We start from the raw sequence: 16,931 nt of genomic DNA on the forward strand, positions 1-16,931 counted from the left end.
AAATGTAAAACTAGATGTGCACATATTTATTTTTACTCACATTTTGCTCTGCAACAGATTGGTTGTCTATACATTCATCCATCTATTTTCATAATGTCTGAATAACCTCAGACTTCAAACAAGGCAACAATTATGGAGGCAGGATAGCTGTTTAACTGGTTTATTGAAAAAGGTAAACAGGGATGTGGCTGGGCAAAGAGGACACAGTGGCACCTGCTGGCTATAAACTCACTGCAGGTGTTTAATAACTACAACAACAGAATAATTAGAGATACCTAAGATCAAAGTTATGCTACTTAGAAGTCCTCTCAAACATGCACATCACACTCAAAATGATTAATAACACCACAGCAAGATAGCAGAAAATAAGTGAAGCACATCACAAATTATGGGTGAAAAGCTAGCTAGGTGTAGCATGCTAATAACAGTCTATCAACATCACTAAAGACCACAAGATGAAACTACATTGATATACTGAACTAAATCCTCTTGTACGGACTAATAGAGAAATACTTTGGATAATTCAGTGACGCACATCAACTAAAGAGCCTGTTGGCTTCAGCTGGAATCCACTGATCCGCGTTCCTCAGCCTTCTTAAAATAACGAAACTCGCCGCTCGGGGGATCAAACTAACATCATAAACAGTGTTTAACACAATAACATTGTGAAATGACCATGTACACCAAGAATCACATATCTGACCTTTCCATTTTTAGGAAAGGCTACATTGAAATGTTACTAATACTCATAAACTCCTATAGAGATATTCAGTGAAATGAAAAGCTTCTGGATTGTTATTCCCATACAAACTTCAAAAACCTTCAAACCCTACTTAGTCCTTTTGGGCTAATTTAGATTTTACAGTTGTTTAAAGTATATTGCTGAAATATTTGTAGTTTATTAATGCAGCTTTCTTCACTGTCTTGTAGCTGAGTTTATTTCATAGGCTGCAGCTTCAACCAGCTTAGCTTTCATCTGCATGGCAGCATCATTACTCCAGAGCTCCTCCTGATTCAATTTCTGTGTAATCTGGCTCATCTGTTGCTGCAACACTCCATGTTCCTGTAAATGGGGAGATGGTTTGTTATTAATATTTGTTTGTTATGCAATCATTAAAAATGCCGCCAACATTACATTAATGTGAAACCTAACAAGGGTGAAATTAAATGTTAATCCTGTGATCTGTTTTATGACCTGCAGCAGGGACACTAAAGGCTAAAATTTGGGGGAAAAAAACGAACAATGTTTGAAACAGAAATATGACAACAGATACCAGACAGATGTTCTATCCAAGAGAAAAACTGCAGCAATTCTCAGTGTAATGTTAATATGCAGATGGTAACTGAGGCAGATTACTGAACTCTGTATCAACCTTTTATCAGCTGCAGTGTAACATGAGGACATATTTCACAACAAAGACATCATGGTCAAAACTATATAAACTCAGTTTTTTCCAACATCTTTCAAGTCAATGAGTATGTAGCATCTGCAAATAACATGTAGGATAATATACAGTGAAAGTATTCACTCCCCACTAGCTTTTTTACGAGTTTTTTTCCATTCCAACCTGTAATTGAAATGTTTTTTATTCATAGTTTATGTGATGAAACTGCAAAAAACAGCGTATGTTGGTAAAGTGGCTTAAGAGAAACATATGCATACGTTAAAATTAAGACGGCACGTTTTCAGTTTGCCAAAAGGCACAGGGGTGACTCCATAAATATATGCATGAAGCTTCTCTGGTTAGATGAGACTGAAATTAAACTTTTTTGGCCACCAAGGAAAAAATCTGTCTGGTTCAAACCCAACACATCCTATCACCCTAAGAACACCATCCACACAGAGAAACATGGTGGTGGCAGCATCATGCTGTGGGGATGTTTTTCAGCAGCAGCGACTGGAAAACTGGTCCAAGGTAGAGATTAATGGAGCTAAATACAGGAATATTCTGGGACAGAACCTTTAGTCTGCCTCTGATTTGAGACTCTTAAGCAGGTTCACCTTCCAGCATTACCTTGACCCAAAGCATACAGCTAATGCAACACTTGAGTGATTTAAGGGGAAACATTTGAATGTTGCTAGCTCATAGAGACTTAACCCAAATTTACACTGGATCCGGCTCTGCTACACTGTTCGTCACCATTCATTTCAGTCCCAATTTACATTAGAAGACTCTGCTGCAAAACCCAGAGGTGCTCCAAGAAGCATGTGCAGGTCATGCAATAAAAGCCAGTCTTAAATACAGATGTCAGACCAAAACAACTTGTTCTGTGGAAGCTGAAACAGTTAAAACTGCTCCACTTTGTGCTTTCCTACATCCAAATATTTTCATGCCTTATATTTTACAATGAATGAGCACACTAAGTTCAGAGAAGCTATATTTTTTGTTTATTTCGGTGTATTCAATGTTTAATCATTAGGTTTTGATTACCCAAGTTACAATATAACCCAATAATTAATTAGATTGATCTAATATATTATACAATTGCTAACATACATACAAATTTATATAAGAATGCCAGTATACATATTTATTTTGCAAGGGTTTGAAAATAATCTAATTGGTCTTTGATTAATTATTTTGAAAATACAGGTGTGGTGTTCGTTCATTTTCCTGTGTGGTGTGACGTGATCTGTGTCTATTGTCTTCTTTCAGGCTCCGTTTCTTGGCAAAAATAAAATTGGGCCAAATTTTAGAGGATGGCTGACCACATGCCACTATCATTGATAAAAATAGGGTGTGTTTTACTGCAGTGGTCACACCGGAGCAGGGAGAAGCGGGGAAAGATGCTGTGTAAATTCAGGGTTATCCAAACCCGGCAGCTTGAAGCTGCTGGAAATCCAAAGTACTAAAGTTTGGGGAGGGGCACGTACTTACAGGGTGAATATTTTTACAGAGAACTGTACCAGTTACAGATTATCATCTGTATTAAAAATATTTTACCATTTGCTGCAGCTCCAGGAAATTTAAGTGACTCACAGAGTTGAACATCACCTAAAAACAGAGAGGAAGAGCAAGGTAAGACGGTCTTGCACATGCGCAGTTATTCAAAAAGGGACTTGGAGGAACTTTTGGACAAATGGCCGATTCTACCTTTAAGCCTGTTGCAATAACCTGGATAACTGAGAATTTGCACAGGCGTCAGTTACAATGCCTTTATCCCTGTATAACAAACTCTTCTCTGACATTACAGGAGTAAAGGGGAATAAATAATACACCAAAATGAATAATGTCAAGTTCTGACCCAGAAGAAGAGAGTTGTATTCAGGACTTTCAGGCTGGATGGCTGCATCATTTCTGTTGGAGCTTTGATTGCTGCTTCCTGACAGCTTGAAGCTGAAACACAGAGAAAACAGTCAATTTGATTCAACAAACTACTGATGATGCAAGTCTAGGATTAAATATGAAAACGTGAGGTACTGACCTGATGCAGCATGAATCTGTAAAGGAGAATAGTGATTAAATCATTGTGTTGGTAGTTTCTGTCACAAGTTTCAAACTGCAGTTGTGTCTTTGATTAAAGAGCTTTTTCTAAGTTTATCTGATCCAGTGTGAGCAGAAACTGGTCTCACCTTTGGACCATCTGTAGCACAACAAGAAGATCAGGAGAATAATGACGAGGATTCCAATAATTGATCTAACGATGAACAGCAGAGGAAGTGAGGAGCTGACGGGACTGGACAGAGACACTGGAAATAAGACACAATGAAAATGAAGCAAAGTTATTTTTCTGATGTTTTTAGGAGATGATTCTCTTTTTACATAAAAACGGAAATGTGTCCCACAATTGTTCCATAACACGTTGGCCTTTCAAATTTTATTTTTTACCTAATTTTGACAATGTTATTGAAAATGGCAAAATATTTGGTTATGTTTTGCATTTTGGGGTGAATGTTTTTTAAGATCAATAAATTAGGGCAAAACACTTTGTGTCCAATCAGCATTTTTTGTGGGATGGACTTCTATTCAAACTGCACGTTGTTTTATTCACTACATTAATCTTTTTTAAAAGCATTCTTAATTTACTCTCCTCGTATGTGTAAATATTAACTATATTTCAAGTTCTACAGTTTAGTAAACATGTAAAGTCAGATGTACGTTAAACAGAAAAGTCAAAGAAGGAAGCTGAGGTGCTTGGTTGTAAGGGAAGAAAATACATCTTTCTGCTGCAGATATTAAACATTTTATTTTAATTGATTTAGTTTTTAAGTTTATCTAAAGAGTAAACAAGGTAGCAGCCACTGGATAGCAATATGATTTGTGGTTACAGTAATTACAGCTACTCTGAATTTTAACTTATGGTCAAAACACAGAGAAAGGTGAGAGGAAATATCCTAAATCATAACCTACTCTGTACAGTGATGTTGACTGCGTTGCTGAAATCTCCTGATCCAGACTCACACCAGTACACTCCACTGTGATGCTGCAGTAAGTTGATGGTACATGAGGATCCAGTCATTGTCCTCCAGGAGCAATGACTGGATGATGGTCTGACTGGTTCTGGAAAGCTCTTCACTCTCCACTGAGTTTTATTCCCAGTACAGTTTAGAGTGACAGACTGATGGAGAAAATGCTGAACTCTGTCAGGACTCACTGAGAGGGAAGCTGCTGGAGGAGAGTCTGGAAAAACAGAAACAGAGTGGTGTGAAATTGTGTTCTCCCCCTTCCTGATTTCAGATTTTTTTCAAGTTTGTTACACTCAAGCGTTAGAGAACATCGAACAAATTTAAATATTAACACAAGTAAAGACAAAATGCAGCTTTTAAATGAAGGTTTTCATTATTAAGGGGAAAAAAATCCAAAGCCACATAGCCCTGTGTGACAAAGTGATTGGTTCTGCATAATTGGATCAGATCATTGTGGAATTCATCGTTTGTCTGTTCTACGTTGAAAGCTTTACTTCCTTTTTGTTATATTGATAGATCATTTGGTTGCACTTGGCCTGTCACATTTGGTGCCTTTTTATTACACTGGTGTCATTTATTTATATGTGAGTAATTATTTTGTGTCTTGCATTTGTTCTACATTCTTCAATTGTCATATTAAAATTGGTTTGGATCTTACTGGCCCTAAATTGTCAGCTGCCAGTTGCCCTCCATTTCGGTCCTCCAGCACTCCAAGACACATTGGCATCTAAGTTTAGATTTGAAAGTATCCCAAATGTTCCTGATGTTGATTGAAATATTTTTGAAAAGTACTTAAAACTGATGTTTGAATGTTGGTGTTTTTGCAATATTAAACTTTGTGAAATAATTTAAATACATTCTTTTTTTTAGCACCAACTGCAGCTCTTCTTAGTGACTTTTCCTTTCCAAACTTTGGTGTTTATTGATTTGATTGCATCCATAACAGGAACCAAAATTATCTACAATGTCATCAACACAGCCAGAGAGCAGATTACAATTGGTTTTAAATATTTGTCAAAGGTGTTTTCATTAACATTGCATCATCTGATCCTTTCAGCTCAGTTTTTACTACAGCAGAGATCATTAATTTAGACAGAAGAGGAAGAAAAGTCACTTCCAGTCACAGCCACATAGGAAATGTTAAAACTTGAAAAAACAATTATATCCAAAATGTCAACTGTGAAAACGTAACGTTTAATGTAATGTAATGTTTATTAAAATAGGGACAGTTTCTTTTAGAAACTATTTTTCTTTACATCTGTCTCCTGTGACCATTTATTCCCATCATGTGTTCAGTTGCATTATAGAAATGTACAACAACAACAAAAGCATTTCTTTAAAAGCAAAAAAAAGTAAATAATAAGTCCACAGTACAAAAAAAACACACAATTATAGTTTAAATGTCTTTATTTCTAAAATACATAGATGTTAATGTTGATGCTATTAGAACATCTTTTTTATTTGATACAGCAATATATGCCTTAAATGTCTAAAATGTCATGCAAATTAAATGTTTCCTTTGCTGCATTTTGGTTAAAGTAGGATTAAATATTTATTCTACTCAAAAGTACCAAAAGAGATCTTCAAAACTTTAAAGCTTGTGCCTTGAGCTTAAAGACAATGTTGATTCTACGTTGAGCATATATAGTAGCTTACAACATTGTTTCACAGCGTAATTCTTGCAAAACAACACAGACTAAACCAGCACAGCATGCAGACTACGAAGCAGATTCATTATCCAGAGATGTTCCTCATTTGACTTCAGAATAAACTGATTCATCGGTTGCTGCAGGACTCGACTTCTCTGTGAATGGAGAGAAGGTTTGGGTGAAACACTTGTTTGTTATGTTATCATTATAAATAATAACTGAATCCACAAGAAGGACTTTAATTCTTAAATTCATACCTACCTTAACGCTAGCAATACATAGCAGTCAGCTCATACATATTAACATGCTTTAGAAAAGACTAAATCTGCTTGATCAAACGCACATGTTTTATTTCCCTTTGGGATTAATAAAGTATTTTTGATATAACATGCCAAATTCTGAACTAGAATAAGAAATTATGGTAAAAAATATTTAACAAGTTAAAGCCTATAATGATTTAGAGGAGCAATAGGTGAAATTTCACCACTAGGCGTGCTGTTGAGCATTGTGTGTAGACCAAAACAAAATGTGTATCAAGCCACGCCTCTCTCTGCCTCCACTCCAGCTACAATCTGGCCCCCCTTTCCCCTCCCCTTGCTATCATTCACCTAGTATGTGCATATTTGAAAAGAATGAATACACAGCAAAACATCATCAGCTTTAGGAGGAACATGCATAGTGAAAAAGAAAGTAACTCATAACTATATAATGCTGTTAGCAAGAGAATGATTTGTTGGCAATGCTCTCCTCCATATGCTAAACTGCTCTAATGGTGGCATTTTATGGGCAGGGAGGGGTTAGGCCCTGAGTGGCAGCTGTTCACATGGACATACACGCACGCACGTCTGTGTGACGTAATATCATGGTCCATCTAAAAAGATGCCTTAAGTACTTCACATCACTTTTTTTCAGTTATTTTGATCTAAAATAATGACATTTCACGTATTGCTCCTTTAAAATTAATACGTTGGACATTAGAAATAAAAATGAATGGAGACTCTACCTTTCTTCTCTTTCTTGGCTTTATTCTTATGGTTGATTTCAGCATACATTGGAATGGGTTCTGAAACAGAAAACTCTTTTAGTCACACAGACATGGGGTTAAAGGACACAGCACCAGGGGTCCGTTCTTCGTACGTTGCTTAAAACATCCGAGATCAAATGACACATCCAAGATGATTTCATCCGGCTAATCCTGATCCGGTTAATTGGGTTCTTCCAACACACCTGTTGTTTATGATTAGTATGGCTGGATTGAGTTATCTGAGATAACTGCGCGTTCATGCGTTTGTTTAAAAGGGGAAATGTGTCGATAGTAGAAACAATGATCAGCAGTGCTGCTATTGGCTGTTCAGCATGGACAAAGAACGCGCACAGTTTTTCTCCCAAGCAGAACACGACCTTTTAATGGAAGGTTATGTCAAATTTGAGTCATTAATTAAAACGACAGGGAACATCTCAAAGTCTGCTAAAGCCAGGATTGTTTAACTAAAATTCTTTACCTATAAAATAAATGAAGTTTTTCCTTTACCAATTCATCCACAGTTTACACGGTCAAAAACTTTATTGCTTCGTGTATGGATAATCCGTCCATAGTTTTTTCTAATACAATATACAGCTCTGCAGGAAGCAAGCCTTTCAAAGTAAAACTAAACTTCACAATAAAATGGCTCGAACAAATCTTCTTACTGAATAGGATAAAAATACAAAGCAAACCATCATACAAATAACTTAAATATTTTCTATTTATGGCTCTAACACCACTTTTTCCTCTTTAAAAGCCAATGTTAAATGATGTGTTTGTCTGTTTATAACAGCCACCAAGAAAAATATCTCTACAATTACAATGTTGCACTGCGCTAAAGGATCCTGTCTATTGCGCAATACGTGATTAATTCAAAAAGCTCTGAAATTATTCTTGCACCTTCCGCAACAGCTTGCTGTCGTAAAAATGGACAAGACATGGCTACGACAGACTTCCCTATCTCCTCCGCTTATAAAGCTGCGATCTAATCCTGTTTACATGAAATAAACCTGCTTGCGAGCAGGCTTAAGCTTGCGCACATGTTGCTATGACAGCAAGTCCAAGATGAGTTTCGAAGAACCAAACAATCCAAGATCATGCCAAATCGTCAACAATCAAATCAAGCTAACTCAGTGAGCGACGTACGAAGAACAGGCAGGTGAAACTCAATACAAAACAATGTAGTGTTTTTACCCTGCTGAATGAGATCAATACATGTTAAAATTAAAATTTCCATTTCTCTTTCAGCTGGATGAGAACATTTAGATGCTCTGAGCAGAAAAGCCAGCTAGGACATTGACTGATATATATTGTTAACCAATTAACTTAAGATTATTTGGAACTCAAAAAATGGCAGCCAAATTCAAAACAGAGAAGACATTTTTTTTATTGTATTATCAGTCTGTATTTGATAACAATTTTCTAGCATTGTCTTGTAAAGCTTAAACTTGAGGAAGGTAAAGAGTCATTTTCTCCATAGTTATAACTTCCAACTGTGTAGATAGTGAAAAATATTGAAATAAAAAGCTACAATAACTTGGTTACATAGATGCTCATACCTCTAAACTAGTTATCTGTTAAAGTAAATTTTGATTCAAGTTACACTTTTGTTTGTGTTTTTTGCTGAGTGTTTAACATTCCTCATCTTTATTTACAAATTTTTAATCAATTCTGGCTTGCAAATGTTGTTCAAATGAATCAGATTGTAACAACATCTCTTGTCCACAGCAAAGTACCGATAAACAGGAAATGTTTCCTAGGGTCTTATAGATTCTGTGAGTCTCTCGCAAACCTATGAATGCTGGGAGATGCAGCCTCATCAGTCAAGCTTTCTGGGTTTGATCACAAAAGAACACATTGGTCCATACACCAGAAAGTCCAGAAGACGCTTTGTCAATTCTGTCTTGAGTCTTCGGCTGTATGCGTGTATTTCCATGTAGTTGATGCTGTGCTGAGAGGACAGCTCTCTGAGGCGTTTGAAGTGGAGAAACATGGACATTTTAACATCGCCTGAACAAGCTGCCAGCTTTGAATGAAATCTTCCCACATGGAAGACATGTCTAAATCAAGCTTATCCTGCTCTATGCAGTTTAAGATTAAGTTTACTGAGGTGTCCAATCATATATAAAAGAAACAAAAGTTTCACAATGAAATTATGAAATCCAAAATGTCATCTATGCAGGTGCAACCGGCCTTTTTAATGACTACATGATTTTTCAAAGTGGCCCAATATAAAAATGAGTTTGTTACCCCTGCTTTATAACAACAAAAAGAAATGCAAGTACAGCATCTATTGGTTCTGTCAACTTTGCAATGCATTTTTTTCCCAGTGTCTGCCCTGCAGTGGAGGCGTTTCTAAATCACAAGAACAAACAGGGCCCCGTCCCCGCAGTGCTTAACACAGACCTTCACACTAGTGACCTGTGTGTGAAAGACCCCTGTAACACACCCCAGCCAGCTTCTAGTTCTGGATGCTGTTTCCAGGATGAACACACAATGATTTTAAACTTTTTCACTTTCCACTCTGATCTCAGTGGCATTTAAAAGAGCTCCCTGTGTCTCTGCATCGATTGTATCCTCAGTGACCCTAAGAGTTATTCCAGCAGGAGTTTTGACTTCAGATGTGACACCCCAGCTGGCCAGGTACTGGGGTAGAGGCCTAACTAAAGTGCCATCCAGCTTTTGGATGTTGGACATAGCTTACTCTGTTTTTACGTAGAAAACACAACTCACCAACTATGTAAATTTGCTGGAGCATAATGTGATCACGGGTTGCACAGTGGGCAGTGGGCAGCAAGAACATCCTGGGTTCAAGTCCTACCCTTGCCCTGGGTCTTTCTGCATGCAGTTTGCATGTTCTCCCTGTGCATGCGTGGGTTCTCTCTGGGTACTTCGGCTTCCTCCCACAGTCCAAAAAAACATGACTGTTAGGTTAACTGGCCTCTCTAAATTCTCCTTAGGTGTGAATGTGTGTGAGAATGGTTGTCTGTCTCTGTGTTGTCCTGCAATAGACTGGTGACCTGTCCAGGGTGTACCCCGCCTCTCGCCCAGTGAACGCTGGAGATAGACACCAGCACCCCTCGTGACCCCACAAGGGATAGACGTGTTAGAAAATGGATGGATGGATGGATGGATGGATGGATGGATGGATGGATGGATAGATGGATGGATGGATGGATGGATGGATGGATGGATGGATGGATAATGTGATCACATAATGATGCTCCCTTAACATCTCTGCCTGCCCTGCCACATATGTGGGCCTAGATCCGGCCCTGATGTTAACGGTCCTTGCCACCATGGTGATCAAATTCTTCAGTTCTGAATTTGATATCTTGCCACAGAAGGTTTCTTGGTGTATTTTACAAAGCATGGTGAAACTGACTTGTTTTTGCTCAGAGAACTACTTTAGATGTTAACCAACGCAGATGATCTAAACTCCCTTTTTCACCAATAATTACCTGCAGTGTAATGACAACAAGACTGATGGCTGGAGTTGACCGTACCTGCAGCTGCTGGTTTCACTTCAGAGTAAACAACGCGCTCATCTGGTTCACGAGGTCTCTCTGTTGAGATCATCAACAAAACAAAGACATGAAATCTGAAATCATTCAGGCATTTTTATATGTTGTTGAATCATTGTGTTCAAAACTCACTCTTTCTCCTGAGTTTTTTTAATTTAATCATGGAGTATGTAATCTCTTTAGGTTCAGCTGCAGACAAAAATATTTCAGTTTTAGATCAGTTATTTTTTTATATGCTCTAGTTGTTGTTTCTGTAACTATTTTAAATAAATATACTTTACCAGTTTCAGTGGCTGGAGAATCCTTGACTGATGCATAGAGAGCATCAGCTAGAGAGGAAAAAAACATTACAGGGTTCAATATTGATTTCAGAATACCAAAACCAACAGATTCTTAACCTCTGACACAAAATTATTTTAGTTGTTTGTGTTGTTTTTTTTTCCCTTTATGTTATTGGAACAGCGCCGTAATAAGCCATCAGCATCAATGTCATACAGTTATGAGGTGAAGTTATTCAAAATAAAAATACCTTAAAGTAGCACTATGTGAATTTTTACCACTATGGGGCGCTAGACCTGTTACTTCCAGGTTTAGTTCACCCCCCGAAAGCCAATGGCAGCATTACACTGTCGTAAAATGAAACATTCTCCCGCTGTGTTTTGGAATCTGATAGCAGGCTGACTGCATTCACCCCTCTAGATAAAATACCACAGAGCCAAAAATATACCAGATCATGTGTTATCTTTGTTTTGTTTTTTGTTACGGCAGACATAGAATAGGTCATGGGACCTAGAGTGACCCATTCAGCGACAAACTCAATTAAAAAATAACTTGATAAATCTCGAATTGAGCTAAAACTATAACGTGTTCATCTAGGTGTCAGAGAAAATTATTTTTTGTACATTTAAACTGGATTTAAAATTTGATTCTACTAAGTATCATGTACTTCCCTCAAGTTGTTTTTGGTGGTTTGGTTTTATTATACTCTAAAATATGCAAATATCACATATAGAATAAAGATGCAAATTGATAAAATAAATTTGCATGTATCATGACAAATTATTTAATTTCTAACCTTGAAGAGGAGAGCTATATTCACTGATTTCAGTCTCTACACCGTCATTCGTGGTGGACCTCTGATTGGCTGATTTTGATCTAAAACATGAGAAATATAGAAATGTTATAACAAACTACAGAGAGTTATATTAGATATAAAAGAAAAGGAAGGTGAAGTACTGACCTGGGAAAGAACAAATCTGTGGAAAAGACATGCTGTTACTTATTTCTGTTTCAAATCATCCAGCTCTTAACTTTATAGAAAGGAACAGAACATATGTTCAACCCCGTGTGAACTCACCTTTGGGCCGTTTGTAGCGCCACAACAAGAGCAGGAGAATAATGAGAACGATTCCAATAATTGGTCCAAGGATCAACATCACAGAAAATGAAGAGCTGACAGGACTGGACAGAGACTCTGGAAATAAGAAACATTAAAATGCAATAAATGTTATTTACATTCAGATTTTATGACATTACGTCCACATTAACATCGTTGGTGTTCGTTCCTCTCTAACCTATATGTAAATGGTTTCACTGAATGAAATACATTAGATGTTTTCAGCCTCACCTCTAACAGCCATCCAGCTCTGTGGTGACTCCTTTCCTGAATGTTGACACTTGTAGAAACCTTCATGTGACTTTGACACTGCAGAGATGTTCAGCTCCTCTCTGCTGTCATTGTGGAGCAGTTTGTCATTGTGATAGAAAAACACCTTGGAGAGCAGCTTTTGTTGTTTATCTCTGCAGCTCAGAGTAACAGGATCTCCCTCAGTCACAGGATGGACGGGGCTCACCAGGATAAGACCATCATTATCTGTAAAACAGTCAGAATATCAGGTTTGCAATCAGCTGGTGTTGATCTTTGGAAAAAGCTGGTTTATTAGAAAAGTTGCTATATAACACTGCGTGTTCAACCAAGTCAATGTATGGACCAGCTTTCACTAAATTTTTACTATACCATATTTTCAGAAATTATATCGTTGTTATTTTGAATTCTTATTGTAACGCAGGCCCGGTTTGTTTCTGGACAACTACACACATGCACCTTACCTTTAGCACTTGGAACCTCCATATGACACTTTTTATAGCACACAGTACTTTAAAGCTATTGGCTAATTTGCACAACAAAAGGTAAAGATTGCACACAATTGTTTAAAAGGGTATTTATGGAATATTTTAGGTTTTCCATGCAAGTCCAGTAAAGGCACTACTCCAGGGCTCCGGCCTGTAGGAACAACAATTATAAATGTGCAATCATTTATGCAATATGTGGTTTTAGTAATATCTTTAGTGTTAGTGTGTAGTATATGTGTTAAAGAGTTCAAAAGGGGAGAGGCTTATGGTTTTAGATTGTTTGGGGAATTATTTATAGTTATGGTGTTTGGTTTTAGAATTTTTCTATTTAGTTGGTGGGTTATTTGTACATGGGTTATTAGTGGGGTTTACATTGGTTTTGATAGAGCTAATGTCATTGTATGTCCCCAGTGGTTTTACCAAGTTAGGTTTGAACCCTTTAAAAGGCGTCCAGTTCATTCATTGAGATGTTCTGCTGCTGCTAGGAAACTGTTGCTGCTATGCCTCCTTGCACTTTATGTTGCAGTTTTTGCACTTACAGAAAAAGAAGATTATTGAGGACTTCAAAGATGCTTGCCTTCCATCATTTGTTGGTACACCACTGTTATTCCTACCACTCATTGCCTACTTGTCCACACTTATTAGTGATGAAAACAGTCTCATATAAACAAAATCATTTCCCTTAGTTGATTATGATGGAAATAAATGTGTGATTGATCTCCTGATGATTTCAGTAATGAAGATTTTTTGCTTCAAAGCCAAAATGTGGACATTGTTGGTCATGTTTAGAAGATTATAAAGGAGGGTCTAGTTTTATTAATTTATTTTTAATTTTATTAATTTCTCACAGTTAATAATAAGCTTTGTGTGAAACCTGCTTCCCCCTGTATCTCAGCTCCCCATTAAGACAAAAATAACCCATGTTTCCAATCAGCCTTCGTCAACTTCCCCAACAATACAATTTTAAATACATCTTACAACATTGTCACTTTTGATCTTTGTTTTTATCTCCAGTGTTAAAGTCAGAGCTTTTTGATGCCTGTGCAAATTCTCAGTTATCCGGGTCATTGCAACAGCAAGCAGGCTTAAATCTGAGGGAAACGGTCTTTTGCTCAGTATTTCTGAAAATGTTTCTACACCTATCCAGGAGTTTTGGACAATTCTGGTGGTGCCCACTTGATCAACCTGCAATTGGTGCACTGCTGTTTTTAAGGACGTGGAGGCTCATCCTCCAAGGCGCACTCTAAGTCAGATGCAAATCAGTGACGCACCCGTCACTGTCCTGTGTCTTTAGGGGCTCTGTCATGTTTTGCTGTTTTCATTGACTTCATACTGAGCTAAGATGAATCTAATAAAGATTTCTCCACAAAATCTGTTGTATTCTCATCCAGAATTATTAAAATAAAAAAATTATCTACATTGGAACCTGTCGCCATTTTATATAAAAGCTAACATATTAAACAAAATACAAACTAGCATGAGACTCCAGTTCAGAAAAAGATGAGAGCGGAAGTAATTTTTTCTGTGAATTATTGACATGCCTTTATGAGTTTGCAACAATATTCTTATTTTACTCACCTGATAACTAAATTTAAACTATATTTCAAGTTATCTTCTCTACAAGAAGACAAGCTATCTGTTATTGTTTCTAGCATTTAGTTTAGTAAACATATGAAGTTAGATATTTGCAAAACAGAAGTCAAAGTCAAAGAAGGAAGCTAAGCTGCTCACTTTTAAAGAAAAAAAGACTTTCAACATCTTCCTGCTGCACATATTAAGCACTTTATTTTAATTGTTTACATTTTTAGGTTTAACCCGATGAGCAAAAACAAACTGGATAGTAATTTAGGTTTACTGTAAATGTAGATACTCTGAATTATAAATTATGCTTAAAACACAGAGAAAGGTAAAAGTATAATAAATCATAACCTACTCTGTACAGTGATGTTGACTGCGTTGCTGAAATCTCCTGATCCAGACTCACACCAGTACACTCCACTGTGATGCTGCAGTAACTTGATGGTACATGAGGATCCAGTCATTGTCCTCCAGGAGCACTGACTGGATGATGGTCTGACTGGTTCTGGAAAGCTCTTCACTCTCCACTGAGTTTTGTTCCCAGTACAGTTCAGAGTGACAGACTGATGGAGAAAATGTTGAACTCTGTCAGGACTCACTGAGAGGGAAGCTGCTGGAGGAGAGTCTGGAAAACATCAATTATATTAAATATTTTTATGTAATCATTTATCGCACCTATCTAAACAGTAGTGTTGAAAATGCTGAAAAATTTAATTGAGCTGTAACATAATGTGATTCTAAAAAGAAACTGTAAACCGATAAGTAATTTACAGACAAAGTAGCATATTGGAGTGATGATAAAACTAAAGATATAAAAGACCAAAAATAAAATTAACAACAATAAATCCACATTTAATTCAAGTTGTGATTAACCGTTTTAAAAGAAACAAAAGTCCACTGTGTCAAAGTTACCAAGCATTGAGGCTTGACAGCAGATTACCACCGGATGACATAATGATCCAGGTTGAACAAACCAGGTAATTAGGTATTGGGGGGAAAACGAAGACTTAAAGGTGCCATTAAATCACTGTAAAACCCATTTCATTTAGTAAATGTAAATGTAAATGTAAATGTAAATGCTCCAAATAATTTCATAAAACAGTAACGTCAGTTTGTTGTTTTGTCAGGCCAAACGTTCATCCTTAGTAAAAGGGTTGGATACGTTAATATGCTGCTCTACCCAGAGAAATATAACTGAGAGTGACGACACTCCGGATTATGCAGCTGCAGATTGTCAGGACTCAGCGGGCAGGGCTGTGCAGCTTGCTGCCAGCTCCGTTACCTCTGCTCCTTCACAGGTGTTCGTGGTTGGACGGTGGGCGGAGTGCGCACACCTGCAGCTCGTTCAGCAGCATCTGAGCGTTCTATAAGAACTGCGTCCGAACAGCGAGAGGACGCCAGAGTGTTTTCGTTGCGGTATGCGTGACAGCCTCGACCTCTAGCCCACTCTTGTTCCCAGAGACTAATCCTTCGTTTGCTCTCTCTCAAGGTTTCCCTGTGTCTACGTGAACCCCGAATGACTCTAGAGTTCCTCGACTCGACCAGACGTACCTCAGCTCTGGACGCGAGTCACACCAACTCTCTCTCCGGTTCCTCTCGCTGCTCTGGATCCCTGGACGCCCTCGTTGCTGCTCGGACCCCCTCGCCCCGCTCTCCGTCGACCCGAACGCCTGCTCAAGACAATCCAGCTGAGTCCTCCTTACCGTCTCCCCGCTCGGTTAACCAATCCTCGTGGTAAGCTTACGTTTATAGCTTTATCTCCCATTTCTTACCTTCTGTTAATCACATATCCCTTACCTCCTAGACTGGTCTGGTCCCTTGGTCCCGGGATAAGTTCGAGCCGCCATCGTCCCCCGCCCCGCAGACTAGCGCTGCGCTCCGTGTGCTCCCGAGTTGTTAATAAATCCTTGAATTCTGACCTGTGTTTCCGAGTGTGTTTTCTGCATGTGGGCCCGACATCTCAAGGCAAACATGACAGAAGAACACTCTGGCAAACAAAGTGACCCAGCAGACACACTCGGAGGGGCGTTAGCGGCCCAACAGGATCAGATTCGGGGCTTAGAGTCCACGGTGTTAGGCCTACAAGGCCATCTGCAGAGCTTAGCCGGTCAAATCAACCAGCTAACTGTGATGCTAAGTGCTAGCCAGCAGCCCGCAGCCTCGGCCCCTTCCGTTTCCGCTTCCGACCCAGCTCCGCCTTCGGTGACGTCACCGTCTGGTTCCGAGTCTTCCTCTCCCGCTCCGGAGAAATTCTCCGGAGAGAGTAGTGACTGCGGGGGGTTTCTGTTCCAATGCTCCTTAGTTTTTAATCGGTCCCCTCGTTCGTTTGCTTCAGATGAAGCTAAGATTACCTTTATTTTACGTTTGCTCACGGGCCGCGCGCTCAGGTGGGCAGAGGCCCGGTTCCCCAATTGCCAGCAGTTTGGCTGTACATTTAACGAGTTCCTGTCTGAATTTAAAATGATCTTTGCAGCTGAGGTTGATCAGGTGCAGGATTCCAGGCGGCTTTTAGCTCTCCGGCAGCGGGGAAGACGCCTTGCTGATTTCGCTGTTGAATTCCGTACGCTGGCCGCTGCGGCTGGCTGGGAGCAGCGTGCTTTAAAGACGGTATTTTT

The 16,931-nt window shown here is 38.5% G+C and overlaps 1 protein-coding gene and 1 long non-coding RNA gene across 2 annotated transcripts in view; both read right to left on the reverse strand.

Annotated features, from left to right (window-relative positions):
- Positions 1-5,797: 5,797 nt before the first annotated feature.
- LOC105923138 (Fc receptor-like protein 5) overlaps positions 5,798-16,931 on the reverse strand; it is a 121,229-nt gene continuing 110,095 nt past the window's right edge. Inside the window, exons 6-15 of the mRNA XM_036146305.1 lie at positions 14,672-14,941; positions 12,233-12,478; positions 11,963-12,079; positions 11,846-11,861; positions 11,681-11,760; positions 10,887-10,934; positions 10,738-10,794; positions 10,588-10,647; positions 7,061-7,120; positions 5,798-6,212 (exon numbers count right to left, since the gene is read on the reverse strand). Of these exons, the coding sequence (XP_036002198.1) occupies positions 6,160-6,212; positions 7,061-7,120; positions 10,588-10,647; positions 10,738-10,794; positions 10,887-10,934; positions 11,681-11,760; positions 11,846-11,861; positions 11,963-12,079; positions 12,233-12,478; positions 14,672-14,941 (1,007 nt within the window). The 3' untranslated portion in view covers positions 5,798-6,159. The remainder of the gene's footprint in view (positions 6,213-7,060; positions 7,121-10,587; positions 10,648-10,737; positions 10,795-10,886; positions 10,935-11,680; positions 11,761-11,845; positions 11,862-11,962; positions 12,080-12,232; positions 12,479-14,671; positions 14,942-16,931) is intronic.
- Positions 15,868-16,245, reverse strand: LOC118565671. Its single transcript, XR_004932513.1, has 2 exons — positions 16,089-16,245; positions 15,868-15,986 (listed from the first exon to the last, which is right to left on the reverse strand). It is a non-coding gene; the product is annotated as an uncharacterized LOC118565671 (long non-coding RNA).

The sequence above is a fragment of the Fundulus heteroclitus genome, chromosome 14 (genome assembly GCF_011125445.2).
Source record: "Fundulus heteroclitus isolate FHET01 chromosome 14, MU-UCD_Fhet_4.1, whole genome shotgun sequence".
Taxonomy (NCBI): domain Eukaryota; kingdom Metazoa; phylum Chordata; class Actinopteri; order Cyprinodontiformes; family Fundulidae; genus Fundulus; species Fundulus heteroclitus.